Below are 24773 nucleotides of genomic sequence, written 5' to 3'. Positions count from 1 at the left end.
GACTTTACTGTAAAATCAAAGGCTCTAGTCACAGTGCTTTTATGACCCACTTAGAAATGTCTTTCATTTCATCTAATTTCAGACAGTAAAATTTTTTTTCCTAAAAAAAATTGTTAGTTGAGGATTTCTGGTGAGGATTTTGTGAACAACTGATGGTGAGGTTGGTTTCCCCTCTCCCTTTGCTCCTATTGTTATGCACTTTATTCTCTTGGAGTAATTATGTTGATTTTAATAAATCTTCCTGTATAAATGGGATGTTCATTGCCATGTTGATGATACAGACCCAGAGTGTTTTAAAGGAATATCTTCTACTGAAAACTGGCATGCGTAATATTTTACCCTACAAATTGGAATCCCGTTCTATGTGGTAATGAACTCTGTGTCCGAGAAATGCTTATTTGTTAATTATGTGTATCTATGTGTATGAGAATATACATTTCTGTGAATATTTAGAGAGGCTACACTACGCTTGTGCTGGATGTTATTCCTTTGTTAATGGAACACCCACTGATTGTAATGCTGAGAGCTGCATAGCTGCACCAAGAAATGGTTGAGGATGGGGGTATTTTAATGTGTTTATAGCCTTGTCAAACCACTCCAGAATAAGGAATAAATACATTCAGGGTTTTTGGTTTTTTCTCCTTTGCAGTCAGTGCTCCTTATTAAATACAGTTCTGTCACTGTAATGAAAGAAAAATTAAGTAGACTTATAAATTTAAGTAAAGTTATAAAATTAAGTAAACTTATAAAAAGCTTATAGATTTAAGGTATTTAAGAATTGCCTCTTTTAATCTTATAACCTTGTATACTGCATGGTTTTTAGTGTTGTGCATTGTGTGGATTTACTTCAGTTTCTTCTTTCTTATTGTCTGCTCTAGATAACAGTCCTGGATGAGACATGGACAGTGTTCCGGCGGTACAGTCGCTTTCGAGAAATGCATAAAACTTTAAAACTGAAGTACCCAGAGGTAAGTTTTGGTAAAAAATTCTTTTGCAGAAGGGGGTGGAGGTGGAAAAAAAGTGTTTTGAAATATGTTTACTCAAAAAGGGTAGTGATTTGAGACAGCCAGCATGGCTCCACCAGGGCAATTCCTGCCTGACCAACTGAGTGACCTTCTATGGTGGAGTGATTACATCAGTGGACAAGGGAAGAGATTATAGATGGGTGTCATCTACATTGATCTGTAAGGCCTTTGACATGGTCCCCACAACATCCTTTTCTCTAAATTGGAGAGAGATGGATTTGATGGGTGAACTGTTTGGTGGATGAGGAATTGCTTGGATAGTGACATCCAGGGTGTGGTGGTCAATGGCTCAGCATCTTGATGGAGATCAGTGCCAAGTGGTGACCCTCAGGGGCCTGTGTTGGGACCAGTGCTGTTAAATACCTTCATCAGTGACACAGCAGGATCAAGCACACCCTCAGCAAGTTTGCAGATGACAAGTCTGAAGGATGGGATGCCAGAGAGGGACCTGGACGAACTCAAGAAGTGTGCCTGTGTAAACCTTGTGAGGTTCAACAAGACCAAGTGTGGGGTCCTGCATCTGGGCTGGGGCAACCCTCAGTGTGAGTACAGGCTGGGGGATGAAGGAATTGAGAGCAGCCCTGCCAAGAAGGACTTGGGGATGCTGGTGGCCAAAAAGCTGGGTGTGATCCAGCAATGCATGCTTGCAGCCCAGAAAGCTAACCATGTCCTGGGCTGCATCCAAAGCAGTGTGGGCAGCGGGGTTAGGGAGGGGATTCTGCCCCTCTGCTCTGGTGAGACCCCACCTGGAGTCCTGCATCCAGCTCTGGGATCCCCAGCACAGGAAGGACGTGAACCCGTTGGAGCGGGTCCAGAGAAGGGCCACAAAGGTGATGAGAGGGATGGAGTACCTCTGCTATGGAGACAGGCTGAGAGAATTGGGATTTTTTCAGCCTGAATAAGAGAAGGCTCTGGGGAGACCTTATAACAGATTTTAAGTACTTGAATGGGGCTCCTAATAAAAGGTGAGGACAGACTTTACAGCAGGGCTGTTGCGATAGGACAAGGGTTAATGGTTTTAAACTGAAGAGAGTAGATTCAGAATAGATACAAGGAAGAATTTTTTTTACAGTTAGATGGTGAAACACTGGCACAAGTTGCCCAGAGAGGTGGTGGATGCCCCATACCTGAAAGCATTCAGGATCAGGCTGCATTGGACTCTGAGCAACCTGATCGAGTTGAAGATGTCCCTGATCACTGCAGGGGGCTTGGACTGGATGGCCTTTAGTGGTCCCTTCCGACCCAAACAATTCTGTAGTTCTGTGATTCCTCTCAGACATACACTTCCAGTAAGACTGACAAGCCCTTCAGCAGTTAAAGCTCCAAGACAGCTCAATACAGGATGGATGTTGCAGTGAAACTGTGACTCCGAGTGTTGCCTCTGGCCATTAATTCCCCTCACTGCTGACTGGCGCCGTTCCCTGGAGGTTCCTGTTTTGTTCATTGCAAGGTACTCGCAGTCAGATCATGTCATCCTGACAACTTCTCATTTAAAAGAAGAGCGTTGCTCCACAGATACCCTTTTGTAATAGTGGCTTCCAGGTTTCTGCAAAATGAAAAATTGATCTTTCTGACCACCTTGGAGACTCGAGGCATTCAGGATGAGGAGCTGTGCCTGACAGAGCTTTAGTTCATTGGAGAGAGCATTTGTAGAATTACAGTAGTTTCCACGTCTGACTTTTAATTATTAACGTTTTGCTTCCTTTCTACTTGTTCCCTTGGATATTAGAAGAAATAAGTCATTCAAGCAATGAAAGTGATCCTGATTTGAGAGTTAGCACAAGTAAAGGAGCTTGGGCCATACATTCTTAGGCAGAATATTAAAAAACATGAATATGTTTAAGAAAGAGAGACGTGCAATAGTGTGCAAATGCTTTCTTGGTCTTCATTAACATATGCTTTAAGCTAAAAATGAGTTGAGTATGAAACAATGTTGAGTCTGAGACTTAAGATTATTCCCTTTCTGAAACAGTATGAAAACCAGAAATGGAAATATCTAAGGAATATCTAAGCACCAAATGTCTAAGGAATTTTTTTTTTTTTTGTCTAAGGAAGAAAAAAGAGAGACAGAGAAAAGAAAAAGAAAATTAGGTCATCTTTTTTGATTGACAGAAGGAAATTTTTAAGGTAAAATTGAGTTTTGAATGGGAAATTGAAATATTCTCTTTCCACAAATGCTTTTAAAAATATTACTTGTGAACATCAGTGTCATATTTTTTATTGGAATGAATTGCCATTTCCTCTTGGATGTTAGAGTTATAGTCTGTCAATGGAAATATCCTAATTGCATCTAACTCTTGAAAAAACAGCCAGGCAGTCATCCAGTTGACATGGAAAAAGGCCATCTGAATCCCTCTGCAGACTGATTTTCCCCATTTAGGAAAGTGTGTTTGAGTGGTCTTCTTCAGAGTCTGTTATCAGTCCTGACAATACATTGAGGAACAATTGAATTTGGCTTTTACAGTTGTGTCAGAGGGAGATCAACTTCTTTCTTGTGTGTAGTAATTGGATTCAGGAGGAATCTGATGTTCTTGAAACAACTATTAAAATGTCCTGTGTTCTGCAGTATATAAATATCACCTTTTTGAACCAAGCATTTGTGATTGACAGGACAATTTGGGGTTTTTTGGTGTTACAGGAGGGAGTGTTTGGGGGTTTTTTTTAGTGTTTATTTGTTTGTTTTGAAGAACCATGAGAACATGAGTGGTATTATTAGGTCAAAATGAAGTCCTTCATCCAAGAGTTTACAACTGAGAAAATAATCTCAGCCTAAAGCACAGGTACATAGTCTTCTTCATCTTAGAGTCTTCCCAACTGAAGTTGGTTTTGTTGTCACTAATAGTTCATAGTTAATATTTTTCCTATGGATTTTATCTATATATTCCATTCTCTCTACCACTCATTTTATAGAGAGCAATTATCTTATAGAGGCAATTTTCTTTTGCTGCCCTTTTTTTTTAGCCTTTTCTCTCTGTCTTTTTTGCTTGCAAGGTCAGTACATTCAGTAGTTTAATGTACCAGTTTGTTCCTTATTGACACTTCTATGTTGCCATAAGTCTGTGTCTTAGGTAATCTTCCTGAGGTTAAAGGAATTATTGGTTTACTTATGCCAGTGAGTCAGTGTCTAATTTCCATGTAGAAAGCACATTATAGTATGTTTTATTAAGCTATCTGTTTCCTTCTCAACAATTTCTGTAAGTCAGGGCAAATACCAAGTCTTACAAGTTTGCCAATAATATCTTTTTCCAGCCTTGACTGAGCCTCCACTTCACAGCAACCTTCCATAAATTATCAGAGAGGTTCAAGTGTCTTATCTTTGCTCAGTACCAAGCATATTAAAAGTCAGGAAAAGCAAGATAAGCATCTGATCATGTCAGCTACTGCTTTTAGACAGGTACTGTCACTTAAGTACCTGTTCTGGAGACCCTTGCAGCACTGATGATGTCTTCTCTTTTTACATGATACAGACTATTGTGTTGTGTTCATTCCTACTTTGAGACATAGGGCACCACGAGGGAATGGAAGGTTTGTGGACAGAAGAAGACTAGATAATATACAGTGTGTTTTTTCTCCTCATCAGCATTTCTACAAACTACTCTGTCCTTGTTTATCAGAGGGGAAGAGCATGTTGTGATGGATGAAAATTATAATATTGTGTCCTGCAGTAAAGGTCTGGCATTTATTTTCTTTGAAGGAATTTCATTATCAATGTTACATATGTGAATGATCAATGACTTTCCATATTTTTATCTTTATTTAAAATAGCCTTAATTTATGGTAATTTTGGATTAGTTTTGCCATGTAAGTAGGGGTTCAGTTTGTTTTGTAGGTTGAAACTCATCTGTCCACTTCTGCTCATCTGTCATTGACCTAATTTGGGATTCATCATGATGCTGAAATGTATTTTAATACCCAACTTGGCAGAGTTGTGTCTTTACTTACTGTGTATTATTCCAAAGAAACTCAGTCCATAAAAGGATGTTATCAGAAGCCATCAGAGTTGAATTTTATTTTGCACAGTTCACCTTCCCTCTCTAAATTAATATTTATAATGAACAGCGAAAATACTGTGGATGTGTTTAATGTATGAGTGTCCTGCTTTTAGAAGTGAACTTTACAGCTCATTAGTTGCTCAGCTCTGAGTTACTACATCAGTATTTTAATAATTTGCTGATCTTGCATTTCATGTTGCTGCCACTGAATTCCCAAAGGGATGTATTGGCAAACTGATTTATTAGGAAGTTTTAAAAAAAAAAGTATCTCTTTCAAAAGCAGAAACTATCTTCCAGTCATACAACAGCCCATATATATTATGTACCTGTGCATTTCTTCTAATGTAATTAAGTGGCTTCTGACAACTGCATATCTAACTAAAATGTGTCATATGCAAATTTTTAAAGACTGTAAAAGCTGCAGAAGGGTGAGATTGTACCAGTAGCAGATAAGTATCAAGCATTTAACAGTGCCTTGAGTTTTTGTAGGTCTGCACGGTTGTCATTTGCCCAGCTTCAGCTTTCTCGCACTGCTAGATTATTAATGACCATTCTAGTATTTTTGGAATTTTAATTAAGAAAATACTTGGCTTTCAGTTGCAGTTGTCTCTCTAATGAATATACTTTTTGTTTGTTTTCACTTAGAAATGGGAGAAAATGGGCTCTTTATAATAGAGAAGTAAGAACTTCCACACTGAAATTCTCTTATTTTCCCCTCCTTCTTCCCTCTTTTCTTAGGGTTTTTCTTAATGGTTTTGAAATACTACCAGAGTTGGTTTCTGCAGAAAACCTTCCCTTCCTGGTCCTCATCCTGATGTGAGGGAAAACTCACTTTCCTAACACTTTCTTTTCTTGTCTCTTTCTTCTTTCAAAGAAGAGCAGAGTAACAGTTCCTATTTGTCTTTCCCTACCAAAATCCAAGGTTTATGAAGTTCCTCCTTCATGTGGGAGCCCTTAATTCCCACTTGTATCCGGGTGTCTAAGCCAGGTGTTGTGGGGCTTTCACTGTAGGCTCTGCTTATGGAGTTTCCTGTCAGTCTTCTTGAAATCTCTTTCCATGTGCTTAAAAATCTCTACATGGTGTTAAGGAAAGCACCTACTGTTGAGGCATTTTTATTACGTGACTTAAAATATTAGAAAATCCCTGGAGAGCTGCCAAGGAGAAGCTAAAAGGCAGTTATAGATTAATTCATGGAGATAAGAACATATGTGTGTAGAATTCTGCAGGAGTGCCAAAGCTATTGACTTTTAGCTTATTTAACAGAACATAATAATTTGTGTATCTGTATTTAAGGTATGAAGGTCTGTATGAAGGTAGATGTTTGTGTCTTTCACAGTCTAAGGCACAAAAGGACTGTTTATAATTTTCAAAGAATTTTGGGTTGTAACCAAGCCAACTTCTGCTTCCGCTGGTCTGGTTTTTGTCATCTTACATAACTGAATGCATGCATAATATCCATATCTGAAACAGCAGGAATGTCTGTGGAAAGCCTGAGCAGTCAAGCTGAAGTTACCTTGTGATCTGCCTCTATCCCCACCTAGTATTTCCAGCAGGGAAAAGAGAGTACAGGATGTGTTGCAGGAACACACGAATATCATGACTCTCGGTGGGCAGGATTAGAGGCTGTTGCTTGGGTGACAGGGTTCTTCAAGTACATTAACTATTAGACAGTAGATACTGTATTTATAACTATTAGGAAAAATTGCTGTCCAGTTTTCTTTTTTTTTTGTGTGTGGTGTTATGGAGAAAAGGCCATGAGAGTTATATATTCTTATATATATATATATTATATATACATATTTTCATTTCTGAAGAGAATATCCTCTGCCTATCAGGGTTCTCTCTGTTTGACAGAGGATCATTCTGTTGAAATGAACTCGAGGCTTTTGTCAGCTGGAGGAGTTAACAGGCTGCTCTTTGCTTTGCACGCCTGTAAGAACTGCATGAAACTAAAAGAGCAGAAAATATCTCTCAGGTTTTTCAGAAATAGTAAATGAATGTTTTTGAAAATATATTGAAATCAAAACATTTGTTGCAAGTTTATTTTAAAAATATTCTGAAATATTTTGAAATATTTCAGATTTTTCAAAACTCAAAAGTAGTCTGTTCATTTTTTATTTGAAGTATTTTTTCATCTCAGTAAAAAAAGACAAGAAATGTTTGGTATCTCAGTGAAGCCAATTCCTGTTTCGTCTATCCATACTGCCCACAACCACCCAACACATAATGTGTATGTTTGCTATTACAATAGAGAAGACACCAATTTTTTAATCCTTTCTTAAGTTTTTTTTTTCTAGACTCTTTTTTTATTACTACTCATTGTTTAGAAGTAATTCATCTGTAATGATGAAAAGGCAAGAACTATTTGTGGAACCACCACTGACTGATCTCACTGTCCTTTCCTTTTGCCTCCATACTCTTCTTTTGGGTGACTGCCAGAGAAGGATTTCAGTGTCCTTGTTAAATGGTCCATACGTCTGGTGCTCCTGATATGTAATAAGTGGAAGAAATCTTCAACACAAAGTGCTGGCTCAGATAATGATGAGGGGATGAATTTGAGGTAAATTCTGGATTCTGGAAGACATTCTCTCCAGGATGACTGGCAGAGAAATACAACTTTTGACTAAATTTCAAGACAGTTGGTGGCAGTTGGGGATATTTAATCTTCCCCCCCACCCCCAATAGTCTCAAGGATAATTAGGCAATTTATGTGTATTTGTGTAATTATTAAATTATTTTTTAAAGTGTTACCAGAGATGCAGAGTTCTCCCTCCCAAGTCAAAACACAAACAAATTAAACCAGGAGCAGAGCAGTAAAGTGCAGACTCGTGCAGAGCACTTTGGGGCAGTGTTTGGGCTGGGATTGGGATTGTGGTTGTCTGACTGCTCCCATTCTGGCTTGTAACTCTGCAGCTGTAAAGTTTCGTTAAATGTAAAATTTATGTTAATCCCCTGGGAATATTTTGAAAGGAAAAAGGATGAGAAAGCAATTACATTGAGGTACTTGGCTTGCAGGGCTGGCAAGCCAGTTGCCATGTGACTAGTGAGCTCCTGGAGCTTAGAGCTAATTTGGCAGCAGAAGTCAGAAGCTTGTTGCATCAGAGCTAGCCTGAAGCTCTGCTGATTTTACCACTGGATTTTCTTATTTGCTGGCATTAGTAACTGTATATTTAATTAGTATGTAAGATTTAGGTAGTATGCTCATGTTGAATTGAAAGTTCTGGACATTCTAGTGTTTAATTGTAAGTAGCATAAAGCACTGCAGCTGTAAGTAACTAAATGTTTGTAAGATGATATTTTAAATTATTTTGTTCTGAAACCTGCAGTGCTTATGCCAAAGCCTTGATCCTGCGGTAAATGAAGCTGCAATCTGTCCACAAATTCATTTCTTGTTGGCATTGATGTTTAGAAACCCTTGTGACCAAGAAGCAATTTAAAATCATGGGTTACACGCACTGGAGAGAGCGGAGTGTACCATGTAGTAATGAAAATGATGGTACAAACCTTGCTACAGAGACTAGCTCATTATTTTAGAAAGTTTAGGTTTGTTTGTATATGGATTCTCAGTTCAGATTATTTCATGAAATCCTGTGACCCTTATACTGTCTACAACAATACTTTAAGATTTGTTTCCTTGTTTGAAAATTTGATCCAGTGAAGAAATAAAGTTGATGTGTTCTGACTAACTGGAATGCTGTTTCTGGGTATCTGGATATGAGCTAGCAACTTTGGACTTTTTTTTTTTCCAAATAAGCCTATATACTGTAGTTTTGTCTTTATACAGTGGAAAAACATAGTAGAAGTCACAAGTTTAATATGCCAGCCATAGGACAAACACCAAGAGCGTATAAACAGTCTGAAAGTCTTTTTTTTTTTTTCCCTGGACACTGTATATTAGGGCACAAATGAAAATGAAAATTATTTGCAACATTGATGTGCTTGTAAATAGCGAATGCCATGATATGTATTAAAGTACCTCTGGCAGACTTATAAGTATATAGAAAAGTGTTTAGAAAATAGTTTTTGAAATACAAATCCTAAACTAATCTTAATTTTTACTTTCTAGCCTGGGACTTTGATAGCTAGGTAATGTATCTTTCCATACACATTGAAAAAAAATATACTAAGTTTGAGAACACCTCTCTGTGCATAAACCTTGTAATACCATTATACAAGCATGTGATTATAGCCTTCAGCTTTATTCAGTACAAATTACAGTAATTATGGTATAGTTAATTTTAACATTCATATTCTTGTCACCTATAACAGCCAGGAAATGCATACACAGGAAGCATATTTTGTCACATACACGTTTCCAGCTCCTGTTCCTAATTATATTATGTTCAGAGCAACCCTAAAGCCTGCAGGTTTATATATGTAGAACTTCCATATCCGCTCTAGTTTGCCACAGATGGGATTTAAGTGGTAGATGCTTAAATGCTTCATCTGGCCTTTCTTTCTGCAGCATGAGACTGCTGAAATTTTTAAAAGGAATTCTAGGATTTTGTTCAGTCTACAGCTGAAGAGGAGAATTTGTTCCCAGAAGTAAAGTGGAAAACATCACTGCTAACCACGTCACGTAGTTCAGTGCAAGTTTGATAACAGGAAAATGTGTGTATTCCATGTGCTCCCTCTGAATTTGTAGTTGCTAACCGGGACTGGAGCATCTGAGACACAGGAAACTCCCCCAGCATGTTTGCTTCCAGCACAATATGCAATTCCAAATCTATTTCTAGTGGGGAAATAAATTCAGTGTGTGAATTTCTTGTCGCAAAACTGAATCTGAACGTGTAAGAGCCTTGGGAAATCCTGGCTTTGGGATTAATTTGTGACTGTTGTTGCTTTGGGTGCTAGATTTGTGCAGCAAAGTTTTCTTGACTTGGTACAGGCGATTTGGCAGAAATACAACTTCTCTCTATCTCTCCTTTCCTTTCCTCCCCCCTGGATTTTGGTTGTTGATGGGACCTGGTCTCTTTTGGTCTGTCCTGAGCAGCTGTGAGTTTCCAAATGGTTCTCTGGGAGAATACCAGTAGCTTTATAGGTCTTCTGATAGATTTAGAATGAGGCAAGATTAACCAGCAGGCAGGTTAACCATCAAATGCCAGGTTTCATTGCTTGTGCTGTGCAAAAGTCTTGTGTATTAGTGACATAGAAATTGAAAAAAAAGAAGCATTTGGAGAGGGGTGAGTCCTCCTTCTCATTATTTACAAACCATTTGACAGAATAATTGCTTTGATTATTGGATAATCTGATTTTCAAGGCTGTGCTCAATTATCTAGTGAATTTGCATGATATCAAAATATTCATGTTGTTTTATCAGTAAAACAGTTTCAGATGGATAACCTCTATCTGTGAGAGAGGAAAATACCTCTGAGAAGAACAATTCCTAGACAAAGTAGCTGGAGGTTTAGGTATACTCAGTCATTTCTTAGCTCCTCCTGACTGTCTGTCATCTTGGGGAATGCCTTAGACTGCAACTCTGTATCTCTGTTTTCTTCCTGCTTTGTGAAAACCAGAGGGGAGGATTGGAGCGTTTACTGTTTCTTTTTTTAATGATTGCCTTCCTTCAGAGGACTTTGACACATGTTCCATTAATCATTAGCTGTTATTGGCACTCGCTGTCTTCCAAGGGTTTTGTGAAGAACATCTTGTTCTTACTGTATTGGTCAGGAATATGCTGCTAGATTAAGTAGACTTGACAGGTAGAATCCTTTGGTTTCAGTTGATTTCAGATATGGTGGCCCAGCTCTCACTCTAGTTTTTGTGAAAATGCCCAGGTTAATTTTGAACAAATACCTTAGATGTTGAAAAACCTGTCTGGCTCCAGCTGTGCTCCCTGTTGTGTTTTTTCCTTACGCGTTTAGATGTTATTACTGACACAACTGCATATTTGAATGTACCTCTGGCAGGGAGTTGGAACAATATGATCTTTTAAGTCCCTTCCAACCCAACACATTCTTTGATTCTAAAACTAACCCTATGGCTAGCATTGTTACAATCTACAAGAGATACTTTTTGTCTAAGGGTCTTTTATAAACATTAGTGTATCATGTTCCAGCTAATGATATTTCAGACACAATATGGTGAGAATAGTATTGGGTTTCTTAATGAAAAATAACTTGACTTTAGAAGAAAGGAAGAAAACACATTTCTCAGGCCTGTGCAGCTGATAGTACAGTTTCTAAATAAGTTTCTAAAAGCAGTTTTGTATTTACAATGGAATCTTCTTATAAGGCTCTCAGGATGTTTTCTTGACTGCTGCAGTGTAAATATATTAAAAAAAAATGTGGGAAGGTCTTCTACCATCTCTCTCTGCAACACACAACATACAGAAGGCTCCATTTTACAAGAGAGAATTGTCTATCCCTCTAAAGAGCCTAAAGCAAGAAAGCTCAAGCCACAAAATTTATTAGACATCCCTGCATGACAAAAATCAATAAAATACAATCTCTCATGGTTTAATATGAAAATAAACATAAAGAAGCAGTGGCTGTCAGCAAAAATATTGAGCTGCAGGTATAGAATTGAAGATGTCAAGAGAAGACTGAAAGCAGAGGATGTTGTCTAGTTTACTGTAGGACATATTTCAGAACCAAAGCCAGGAATAACAGTTTTGGAGGGCAAGCTCTCTGGCCATGTCTGAAAAACAAAATTCAATATGGGAATGCTGGTGTGAGTGAGAGTGAGATGAAAAAGCACACTTCTCATGGGACATTGTGTTAAAATATTCAATTAATTCATGATTGTCTATAAATGGTTAAAATGCTGTGAATAATAAAATGAATTAAAGGTACAGAGTTTTCTTTGGACAATTTCTTATCTATTGAATTTATTATATTTTCTCTCCTATTTAGCTCTAGGTACTGCTGGGTATTAATGATACTTTAATCATTTGTGATGTGCAATGCTGTCAGCAGTGCAGGTTCTTTGAGGCTGTTTGAGTGTACACTCTGTATTTTCCATGAAATACTTTGAATTTCTTTCAAACTGCTTCTGAACACTGCATGTCCTAGTCTTGTTATGTCCTTTATGGGAAAAATTGCAGCAGAGCTTTAGCAGTTTTTTGAATCCTTAAATTACTCACTGTACGTTCAAATCTAACTCTGAATTTATTTTTATTTTTAAATTGGGGAATAAATAGGGATACCTTTACTTTTAAGTTCAGTTTTGTGTTAGTACCAGTATTGAAAAGTAATTGCAAATTACTATTTTGCAGGGTTTTATTTACACAGGTAGAGTAGCATAATTTCCATTTTGATTGTACCTGAAGGCTCTTATGTGCTATAACTCATTGTAAAGATGCTGTAAAAAAATAATAAAAAATTAATATGGTCTTTTAGCTTTCCCCTGCTTTCCTGGGTTACTGAAACTTATGTAGGTGGAGCAGCATCACTTCTACACAGACTCAGTGAAGTAGTGCTTGTTGGGGACAAACATTATAGCCTTCTAGAAGGCATCTGATAGATGGAAATTGTGACATTACTGACGTGTAATCCAAACCCTAATACTTGCAACAGTTAAACACATCCCTGTTCTCTCCCCTGCCCTAAGTAATGAGGTTGACTTCAATACCATGGAATTTTCTTGGAGTGTGTCTTCGAGCTTTCCCTATGTATGTGGTATTTACATAGGTCTTGCTTTAGAAGCATTTATCTGCAAGTGCTCAATCAAGACATTTTATGGAAAAATTGGATTTTATTGAAAAAAAATACCTATTCTCACCCACCACCCTGACTCTGGGACCTCAAGAGCAGTACTCAAGACCTCAAGAGCAGGGTATTGCTCCTGGAACTGATAGTAACAGTGATATTTCTGTCTCCATAGTTGCTTTTTCTGCCCTAAACATTCAAAATCCCTTGCCAAGCAAGCTCCTGAAAATACATCTTTGAAGTTTATTACATTTAATTAGTTATCTGTCATTTTAAGCTTTACCTCCTGACAACAGTGGAAAGAAAATACCAGATTTGTATAAAGCTCACAGATAGTCTTTAATTCTGTGATAAAGCAGCTAATTCTAAAGTCTGTAAGACTAGACATAAGTGAAAATTTATATATAACCTATGTGACTATAAATTACTGTTGGAGGGGGAACTAAGCAGTTCTTTTTAAGCTTCCCATTTGTGTACTTGCACTGCCTTTTCTCTGGTTTTATCATTTTAAATGACGCAGAAGGCTGCCTAACTTCTTGTAATCAGTCCAGTTTGTTGTGAGAGTGACCACTTTATATCTCATAACAAATCACACTTAGAGGCGTGCTGCATGTTTGTTTGCAGGAATATTTCTCTGTGACAGCTGTTCTTTAAGACCCTGAGATGTGCCATTAATTTTGAGTAGTCAGAAAGGCATCCGTCTAGTCAGCAGTAGAAATTATTGCTGCTCCTTGATGAGTTTTCATTATTAGCATTTGTCAAAGGCAAGGGTGACTGAAATTTATGGCGTCAGTCAGCCGCACGAGACGGGGACGTTTCATAAACGCTGCCAGATGTCACTGAGATGAGCTCGTGTGCAACAAGCAAATCATTTTTGGGAAGAGCTGTTAAAACTGCTGTGGTGAATCCTCTCCTCTGAAGTGTTTCTGTTGCTTAAGTCAAATGATATTGTGACTTCTCAGCTTCAGTCAAAGTGGCCCCCTAGCCACCATGGGGCAAGGCAGCCACAGCAAAGGTAGTGGTTGATACACAGCCCACTTGTGCTGTTGCAGGGACTGCCTTGACCTTGCCGGAAATCCCAGCAGGAAGATAATTAATCAAATCTCAAATCATTTTTGAAAGGAAAATAAACCCTGAAGAGAGCTCCAGAAAATCACTTTTTTTACCTTCTTTTTGAGAAGTGGAGTTTGAGTCACACCTTGATGAAGATTGATTAATGTGTTGAGCTTTGAAGGCACGACCTTGCAAACCCAGCAGTTGTTATCATTTCTTTAAAGAACTATCCAAGCACCATAACCTGAGACTGCATGAAAAAAATAATGTTTAGTTGGCAAAATCATGACCTAAAAGTGTAGAGAGTATGTGTTAAACTTGTCCATAGACTCTCTAGGTTAGCACATACCCTTGTCTTAGACCATGATCTGCCATGCGATACGGATATTTTTCCACAAGAGAGTTCTGTCTTGGGGCAAGGGATAGATGAACAAAGAGAGCAAAATCAAGATTTCAAAGACATGCTATGTTAAAATTTTTTCGTATTTTTTTTCCAAACACATCTACAACTCATATTTAATTATTTTTATTTGGTTTTGACTGGTTTACCTCTGAGATAATTCAGTGGCGGTCTGAAAAATAAAAGCTAGACACGATCCCAGTATGGGGAAACTGGAATAGTTTATTGAACACGAGAACACTATTTTATAAAGGTATCTGAGGTTGGACATGTTAATGAAGGGGACAAGCTATGTTAATTAGGGAACTACACAAGTTTTTACTACCGTTGCCCAATGGGTTAAATATTTCCCTCAACCAAGATTACTTAGGGGGAAAGGGATTAAAGGGGTTTAGACATGGTTTGATACAATCATCTCAAGAGTCCTTTCTGATTTCTGCTGGAGCCAGGCTTAATCCATAAGGTAGAACCTTAACAGGTCTTGTGAGAAGGGTCCAGCTCCTTCAGATCACGAGGTTCTTGTCAGCCCTTGTTTTCCAAGGTTTGTGATTCAGATTTATCGAGTTTCCTTTTGCTGAGAACTGGTTTTTGTCCCCTTCATCTCCGGCTTTTTTATTTTCTAACTGAAAAAGAAAAGCTTGAGAAAAACTTTGATTGATCATTCGCCGAATACAAGAGAGTAAACAAGGAGTACATAATAAAATACAAAGAAACACAGAAATTCCGAAAAATGCTATAATAAGTATTTTCTTAAACCCTGCACCAATATTAAAGGCATCTAACCAATCAAATAAACTACTAATTTTGCTTTCATTATTTTCTTTTAGTTGATTCGCTAAAGTTTTTAACTTATCAATACTTTTGTGAATAAATTCTGAGTGGTCACTCAAATTCATGCAACACAACCCTTCAAAATCTTTGCAGCCATGACCATGAGCTAGTAAAAGAAAGTCTATGGCTGCTCTATTTTGTAAGGTAGCTTGTCTCACAGAGCTAACATCTGTAAGCAAGTCTTCCAGGGCAGAGCTGGTGGCATTAGCGTCTTTTGCTAGCCAGCATCCCATCTTGTCAAGCACACCTAACGCGTGACCAGCTCCTATGCCTTAAAAAACTTCCAAAAAATCTCTGTGCGTGGTTCCAAAATATGATTTTAGAATCACAGTCTGCCTTAAACCCATGTGTATTAAAATCTTGCTTGTTAAAGGAGCGTTTAAGGCATTTACTGAGTGAAGGGCTCTTAGAAGGCAAGGGAGTTTTTACCGGATTAAACAGAGTAAGTTTACCCAAAGTACGTGGTCCTCCTTCAGCCTTGCTAGGAATGCCTTTCCACACTCTTTCTCCACAAATTAGAAATAAATCATCAGGAAGTCCGATTGGAAAAGGTTTTGATTTGATGTTCACCGCATTAAGGTGGTGCTTACACCAAAAACTTTCATTGTGGTATACACTTGTGGGAGACACATCCAAATTCACTGGATCATGTGAGTGTGGATTTTCAGGGTAAAAATAGAAGCACGGGGGGCAGTTAAGCCGCCCATGATATCTAATTCCTGAGGCTCTACAGTTAAATTTGTAAAATAATTGTGATATGGCCCTTTGGGCTGGCCGTGGTCTGTGCTGTATTTTTCGAAACAATCATCTATTGGCAGGTTATGAGTTTCTGGGTGTGCACACGGGGGGTGATGCTTTCTCAGAAAAGCATTCCATTCTCCGCTGGAGAGTGGAATTCCTACCAGACAGGTCCGAAATGGGTTTGTCGGGGTAGCAACTGACAGGCACAAGGTGTCAGTTCCCGTGGCTTTTGCTAAGGTAGTCCAAACGTTTTTTCTGCTGGAGGTGAGCCATTTGGGTGGGACTGGAGCAGGAGGTGGCATTCTCGCAGGCATTCCGGTGGTCAGGAGGACAATGCAAGAGATAGTCGTATAAAACATGAGGGGATCCATCTCGGTCCACGATCTGTTAGAACACAACCATACCCTTTTCCCTATGTTATCAAGGGACCAGGACCTTGCCACTGGCCTGAAAATGGATCTTTAAACATTACATTGGGTTTTGAATTTTCGGGCATGTGTGCAGGTATAAAATGTCGCTGTACTGGGGTAGAATTTTCTGTCATTCTGTTTAAAAAATTAAGTACATACAAAGCTTTGTTTAAGCAATCTTGGGGAGCTAACCCTGTTAATTCTGTCTTTTAATTGGTCTATGCTGGTTCTGCACCATCTTATTCTGCCTTTCTACAACCTGAATAGGAAACTTAAAATATTTTCTTTGCCATTTGGGCCAGTTTATGTCTCTCTTTCCTTGGCTGATAATCCTGGAGCTATGCAGGTAGCAATTTATATGTAGAAAGATGCCTTGGCTATATTAGTTTCTGAGTTTTATAAAAGAGATGAAAATCCCCAAACTGCATAATTTTATAGAAATGTGCAAGGTTTGCATGAATTTTGTTACATCCTATGGCTCATTTTTATAGTTACTCTGTATTTAAATGCTATTGTAGTGCTTATAATGGAAAAAACAATGAAGTAATTTGTCAAATATTATATTGACCATTGTTTATGGCTCTATTTTGTTATGCTATTATTCTGAGTAGCCTAGAATTTGCTTTAAGGAAAAGAAAAAACACTCCTGTAATGCAAGGTAACTTTTTTGGCTGAAGTTAATTTGATTTTTCTCAGTAGCGGGAGACAAACTAAATGGACTTAAAATGACACAATAAACCCTGGCTTCCACATCTCACCATAGCTCCAAAAATGCAGGTTAAGTCTAGGTCAGACTTAATCTTGCTGGTTTAAAGGAGGAACTTGGATATGAGAACTCTCAAACGTTTTTGATAATTACAGGTGATGGTTTAATGGGCAGGTGGACACCATTCAAAGGCACTGAGAAATCTCTGGTGTCTAATCCTATTTGGTCATTTTGCATCATCAGAGGGAGGTTGCAGGGTGGTTCAGAGGTGAATTTCTTCTTTTGTGTCTTTTGTCCCTTTTCAGAGTTGAGGTGTTCTTTGGAGAAACAATTATGCCTGTCTGAGGAAGAGAACTGACAAAAAATCTTAAAAGTTCAAAGAGAATTACCCAAAAATAGAGACAGCAGAGCTGTGAGAGCTTGTGCATCCTGAGAAGATGCTCATTTATTAGTGAATACAGAGATGATGGTGTGTAGAGGTTAGTCACAGCATCCTGTCTTTGAGGGAACTCACAACAGAACTGCATATATTTATTTATGGGAGGAGATGTAAGTTCTTCTTGGCATGTCTTAGTGCCCGTATTGCAGGGGAATTATATGGAGAAGGTACCTATTTATATATGGGTGATGTTCCAGAGAGATAAGTAGGAAAAAGCAAGGAATTGTAGCCAGTCTCTGTACAGTGGGGAAGTGGCAGAATTGCTTGCCTGGCAGGTTAACCCTAGAAAGGTCTCCAGTGCACTCTGGTCTCAATGGGATGTGTTCTGGAGGGGATAAAGTAGACCTGGCTCACTGGTCTGCTGGCACAAGAGGCCAGACAAAAAGCAATGTGCCAACCAGGAGTTGTCCCTGCCAAGCAGAAATGCAAAGGTTAAACCAGTTGTGTGGTCAAGTAACCCTTCGACACAGAGCAAAAAGGATGGATAGCAGGAAGAAAGAGTATTCTTATGTACATGGGGCAAACCAGTTTTCTCTTAGAGAAAGGGCTATGCCATAAAGGGACTGGAAACCAAGTTGTGGCATATTTTGTGTTCAGGAAATACCAAGGGGAAAAAAAACATTAAAAAAAACAACAACAACAACAACAACAACAAAAAAAAAAAAAAACTCCAGTACATCACTGCAATGTGGTCTCTCTTGCATTTGCTGACCAGTTTATTTAGGATTTTGTCAGAGCAGACTCCCACAAGGAAGGAGGGAGGTGCTCATTCCCCTGTGCGTGTTTGAGTGAGATCTGGGCACTGGTGCCTGTTGTAGCAGCAAGGAGAGACGACAGAAAGCTGTAAGCCTGCAGCTCTGATGGAGGAGCTGAGAGACAGCAGGGATGAGCCTTGAGCAGCTCCTCAGGTCTCAGAAACACTGCAAAGACCTTGGGAGCAGAGTCTGCTTCCCTCAAAGACAGTGAAGGGCTGACCATGTTAGGCTGCTATCAGGCACCCCTCTGCAGGGATCCTGAACATAGGAGAAACATTGTTTACATCCTTTTTCCTGTTCTGTTTCCTGGTCACTTGAGTTTTCCTTGGTTTAGGAGGTTAATTATCCTTGTTTGTTTGTTTGTTATAATAAATTGTGACTTTTGTTGCTGCTTAAAAGCTGTTCAGCCTTCTTCAGGGAGCTCTCTCCATTAGAAGGCTGACATGGGTCCACCTCAGAGCTTTGGCTGATCCTTGGTTCCTTGGATATGCTGCTTTTGAGAATATCAAATCCCTTTCCCCTTCTGGCAGATAGCAGGGAGAAAGGATGGCAAATGGCCCAGTGGAGTAAGATAAAGAATTAGGTAGGTCATGCAGGAATGGAGGGAAGCATAACATTAAAATAGAGACAAGTAGGGAAGCTGGAAAGTGCGGAAAGAACATGAAGAGAGGGAAAAAGTAAAGAGAAAATATTAGAAATGGAAAAGTAGGTGACAAACTTACTATCCAGAAAATAATCCCCTGGATATTCCCTGTCCTTGATTAGTTGATAATGAAAAATACTGGCTTTAATTTTTCTTTCCTCTGAGGGCATCACTTACCTATAGCATACATTTTGGGGGAGCAGGTGGTGAAGGACTATGTTACTTTTTTTTTTTTAAAGGAGTATAAGTTTAGAGCTTTCCTCATTCAGCTTTAAATAGTTTGAGCTATATCTGCTGAAAATAGGTGTTTTTATAAGTGATTTTGTTGGTTTATTTTTTAGTGGATAGTATATGTTCAAATGACTTATCTTTGATTTCCATTTGATTTTTTTCAGAATTTGTAAAGTGGCCTTTATTCATTGTTAACTTTTTACCTTTGCCTAATGCTCTCTTACGAAATTCTATAGAAAAGGTGGTTTATGTCAGCCAAAATACAAGTAAAAATATAGAAGTTCAGCTTTTTTTTTTTTCTACCTTGTTGTCAAATCCCTAAATACTTAGTTCCTGGTTAAGAATACTGCAATTTCCGCAATTTCTTTAGACTCTGGGAGTCTTAGTACATCTTGGGAAGTTGAGGCTTAAGTTACTTTGTTTAAACTTCAAAAAGTAAAAGTAGGACAGTTTTTTCTTTCATTACTCCCTGCAAAATCAAGTCAGGTGCAGCCACACTGGCTGCAAAATCGTGCCACATTCTCCTCTTTGATTTTTCTCATTTGTGACAGAGATTTCTGGTACAAAGGATCAAAAGTCACACATAGTCTTTGAAAAATGAGAAAATTCAGAGTTTAAAAGTAACATGAGAGTTAAAGAAGACTGACTTTTTAATTTAATAGTTAGCATTTCCTTAATTTTCTCTTTTTCCCCTTTTCCCCCCCATTTAAATATATCAAAACACTGAAGTACAAAGAGAATTTGGGATGAAAGATTAAACATGACTCAGCCTCCATCAATGTCTGCCCTGTTTTTCTTCTTAAAAAAAAAAACTTTTACCATATTGTAGGCACTAAAACACAGACTATACTGGCCAGAAATAATGAGATGTTTCAATCCTGTAGATTTTTGCTTGATGTTGGAAAATGGCACTTTTTTAATGTTTAGGGAGCGTAACACTTGGAACAATTTCATGCTTCAGAAGTGACAAGCCTACATGACTGTATTATGTGGTATTTGACTTTGGTCCACTATATATTGAAATATCATCTGCAAAGTACTGTACAAAACTTTTTATTAACATATTCTGTTCCACTGTACCATAAAACCCCTGAACTGAATTAAATCCAGCAGGTCCCCAAGCAGATATAATGTCAGTGAAGAGTCTCCAACTGAATATAAGAGAAATTAAAGGACACCCTTCAAATGCTGCTGGCTTTGTTTTTTCTAAAGGCCCTGAAATGAGAGTGGACCCCATCCCAGGCAGAGCCTTTTGTGGTATTTGGAACCTTCATTTGCACTCTTGGTTTCCAAAAGACTAGTCTCCAAATTTGCATCTCTCCCTGGGGCTCAGTAGTTGAAGGCTATGAAGTATGGTTTCATTTTAAAAGGGTATGTTGTTCCCAGAATCATAACGTCAAAGAGTTGTATATAAGATAAAATAGGTGACTAAAAAAAGGGTCACTTGCTGTTCTGCCATCTGCTCTTACCAGCATTAAATGCCTGCTGAAAACCTTATTAAAACCAGTATCCTGGCTGGAATGTGGGAGAAGTAGAGGAATACATTCAGCTGTCTTACATTTACTAGAATAGCGCTTACTGGGTATGAAGCACCTTCCCCTTGAGGACTGGACCCAGCACTGTCTGAACTTGACTGTACTAACTTACCAATAGTCCACTGTGACAGGTAAGCATTGTTTCTTACAGATAAGATTGCTGAGACACAGACAAATAACATGCCCCCAAGTAATACAAGACCCAGAAATAAAACACAGCCTTTATTTATTATAAAGAAATTAAGGAGTAAATTGCAAATGACTGTTTGCCTCTCCCTAAGACTGCTACTGCCTAGCAACGATTGCCAGATAGGATAAACATCATTAGCCGTAAAGTTTAATGTCTAAAAGACATTAGGCATGCTGATATGCAGTCTTGAGGTGTCTGTGTACTATTTTAAAATATATTTTCTGGCCTTGCCTTTTGGGTCCAAGAGTAGTCCCAGCCTTGCCCATGGTATATGTGCACACTCCTATGGATATAATGGAGTTTGAGTTGCAGCAATGCTATAATTAAGTGTAGTAGGGAAATACTTCTGCAGCAAAAATAAAAATTAGAAATCTTGCACACTACATACATGAGCTTCGCAGGAAATCATTCAAGCCCTCTCTTCCTGTCAGGCTGCGGAATATGCCTCTTAATTTCCCCTGACAGAAAACACATCACCTCATCAGAAGCTTTAGAAAACGACAAAACATCCCTGCTGAAAAGGACTGCCTGCCAAACGCTTCCATTGCCACTGCAGCAAGGGGGACAGGGAGGGGAGGAGTGTGCTTCAGAAATTTCGTGGAAGAAGAATAATTTATCTTGCTACCTGTAAAGTCCCACTGTTATGCCTTGCATTGCTGCAAAACGTTCATCTCGTAACCAAGGTGTGACCCTTGAAGAATTAATTTGAGCAAGAGGATACACAGCTATTTAATTCTAAAAGAATAATTTATACTCCTGAATCTGGATGGTGTGAAATTCTCTTACAGTGTTGGAACCAAGACAAACATCTAGGTGCAAAATCCACACCTGCAGATCTCTTACATATTTCAGTGCCAGAACAAAAGCGTCTCAGTCACATACTGTGCTGTGTGCATTAACCTGTAGCAGTGGTTATCTTGTCTGAAGTTACAGTGCAGTTTCTTAAAGGTGCTGTAGCATTACTAACAATAAAATCTGAATTTATTGAAGTATTTGCTACTGCACTTCAGCTTAAATGAGTGAGGTATTTTAAATAAACCTCAAAATTCTATTGAATCATTGCTTTTCTGAATCTCACACAATTACATTAAGAGTCTGTATATCAAATAATACATTAGGACAGAGAATTTTTATAGACCATTATCATAACATTTATCATTACTTCAGTGTATTTGTATTGCTGGACTTTCTTCCATTTCTTTTTTTTATAAACCAAAGTTATGATGAGGTGAGAATGTTTTATCATCACTGTATATTTGTGGGACTCTTGCACCGACACATTTTTCTACACATTAAAGGAATAATTTTGGGTCAAAGTGACAAAGATCCATGGTGTCTATATATAAGCACACTACCTTTGGTAAGTATAGTAATAGAGTATTTTTATATATATATAGTACAATAGACCAGCTTCCTTTTACAGTGACATTTCAGGCACATAGAGGACTGCATAATTTACATTTTCAAGCTGAGAAGTAGGTGGGAACTGGTGCTGTGATGTCTGGATTAAGTGTTTGTACAGCCTGAAACTCAAGCCTGCGGAGTTTTGAATGTCTCTTTTTCATTTTGGTAGGGATTATACTCTTGGCATGTAGTGGTGTAGAGCCCATTGGAATAACTGTGTTGCTGAAGTGATGATGAAATATGGCTGGAGGATTTTCTATCCTATGGCTGGGTGGTCATCTGTTGTATGACAGATATGGTCTCCATATTTTATTTGTGAGATGGCCATTTGCCAATCATTTAGTTAAAGAGGAGCCAGGAGACCCTTGGGAAAGTGTGAGACACAGGAATGTTCCAGCGGGCCCAAAGGCCTGTGCCTTCTGTAGCTGGCCCAGTAAAAATGCTGACTGCAGTAGATGATCAGTCCTTTGTAACAAGAAAAATCTTTCCAAGTGACATATATGTATGTATAGGTATGTTCTGTATACACATAGGTGTATTACAAACATAAGTAACTTACATGTTTGTGTCAAGAATAGTTCAGCACATTGTTGTTCTGATCTGGATGGTGGCTTTTATTATGTACAAAGTATTCAGATCCCCAGGTCTTGACCAGCAGTAAACTTATGATTTTCATTTAGGTACATGTTGTGACTTAGAACGTTTCAGAGCCAAGTTTACTGGCTGAGGCCTTTCTCTTGCATATTAAATTTATGCATGGTACTGATTTGGGAGTTTAGAAGTATTAAAATCATGTGAGTAGCTGCTTTGGTTTGAGAGAGTTTAGCAAAACTTAGTGGCTTTAGAAAATACAACTGTTTTTCTCCTAAGATATATCCAGAAAGCTAAGAGATTAGGAATACAATTTACCCAGCCCAAAGTTGTGTAGAATCAGTCCCAAAATTCCTGTTAAGGTGAAACTTGATTTAGATAAAGAAATCATTCCTGATTTTAGCTGTAAGACCTTGCTTTGACTCTACAGAGTATGTCTGAGGATGTTGTAGCAGTAGGTTCATTGTGCAAATTGTTTTTTAACAGACACTATTTTAAAATTCTATAACGAAAGTATTTGTTAGCAAATAAATATAAAAACAATCTTCCTAGGGCCAAGAGGGGATTGTGTGGTAATTGTTTTACCTTGCTTGTTTCTGTTAGTGAAATGATGCAGTACTATTCAATAAAATACAATTTCTGCTGGGGTGGGATTTTGAAGTTTATGAAAATATTAGCACTTATAATCCTGTATAGGTGAAGAAGTGAGTAATGCAGTGAAAATAAGTCTCAAGGACATAATTATAGGATGCTGTTTGGCTGTGTACTGCTTGTCCTGCCAACATGAAGAAGCAGACACACTGAGATGGAATATGGCTGGAGAAATTTGAGGAATATAATTGGGACATGCTGGCAAGATTGATGCAGAGCAGACATCTCTCCATCTCCTCTGGTGCCCCTCATCTCTAAATCACTCTTTTGAAGATGTCTAGCTATTTCTTTAAAATTATCCAAGTTGGAGTTGAACCAGAGAATGGGAATAAATTATTTGTATTGCAGAATTCCTATGTATTTTAAAGATGCTTACGTTCAGTGTTAATAATAGAGCTCCTCATTTAATTCAGTATATTGCTGCTCTTTGTAACCAGCCATAAATTCTCTACAGTCCTGTATGTGCTGATAGACTAGAAAATGATGCATCTTTTTTATTAGTTCAATATCATCAAATAGCCAGGGGAATTCATGCAGGAGGCATTTTTACACAGGGCTTTCGCCTGCAAAACAACTCCAGCAATGCCAATGGGAGGTTGCATTTCTATCTCAATACAGTGAGTGCTGGGAAAAAATTGGGTTTGATGTGCTTTAAGTGCAAACACAAACTGTGGGGAGAGGACTTGCTTTCTCATGCATTGTTCCAGCAGCAGTGGCTTAGCAGACCAAATTCATTGGTACTTGTTACCAGCTCTCGAGTCTTTAGTGTGTTTTCCAGATACAGCCAGCTGGAATTAGTTCAAGCATTTTATTTGTTGGTGTACAAGAAGGGCAGACAGTTCCCCCTTTCTCTCCCTTACCAGTTTTGCTTGCCACAGTTTCTACAGGATGGAAAAAGAAATGAGGGGATGGCTTTGAACATCTCTGTGGAAGAACTCCTAGAAGGACATATCTGAATGTTTGTTTTTAGCAGTTGTGCCACTGGAAGATTTTCATTTTCAATGTGATAAATAGGATTTTGCATGCTTGTGTGGATTCTCTTCAGAAATTAAAGCTATCAGCTTCCAGTGTGGATGCACATTTGAATGGGATTGGGCTCCAGTTGAGTTACATCTCAAGGAGTCCCATTCCCCATCATCGTAGCTGCCAGCCCAGTGTAGGTGCCTGGTTTCAGCCTGTCCTCGCTGTGAGGGAAGAACTGGTAGTTCAAGGCACAGTGAAAGGTTTGGGTCAGGTGTCAGCTGGAGTCCAGCAATGCCATCTTCCAGGGCATGATTTCAGTGGTAGTTCTTAGATCCAATGATCTTACATTTATGGTAGAACGTAAGAAAAAACAAACAAATTACACAACAGCACGGCTAGAGACAACAATTTTTAAGAGACTGAATGTAGTCCTTTAAGATTCACAGAATTCCTGCAGAGACCTTTCTTACTTCCTATTTGATGCTATCACATCACCTTCAGATTGCAAATTTTTAATATTTATGTGGGCAATCAGTGGCAGTCCAATTCCCAAATTTTTTCTT

At 38.4% G+C, this 24773-nt stretch overlaps 1 protein-coding gene across 4 annotated transcripts in view; it reads left to right on the top strand.

The window, feature by feature from the left end:
• Positions 1–24773, top strand: part of KIF16B (kinesin family member 16B) — a 143103-nt gene that overhangs the window by 101853 nt on the left and 16477 nt on the right. For all 4 annotated transcript variants that reach the window (XM_064647585.1, XM_064647584.1, XM_064647583.1 and 1 more), the window contains one exon: positions 879–968. In XM_064647585.1, coding sequence (XP_064503655.1) covers positions 879–968 — 90 coding nt within the window. The remainder of the gene's footprint in view (positions 1–878; positions 969–24773) is intronic.

The sequence above is a fragment of the Pseudopipra pipra genome, chromosome 3 (genome assembly GCF_036250125.1).
Source record: "Pseudopipra pipra isolate bDixPip1 chromosome 3, bDixPip1.hap1, whole genome shotgun sequence".
NCBI lineage: Eukaryota > Metazoa > Chordata > Aves > Passeriformes > Pipridae > Pseudopipra > Pseudopipra pipra.
Note: the sequence above shows the minus strand (reverse complement) of the source record. Positions and strands in the feature narration are given on the sequence as shown.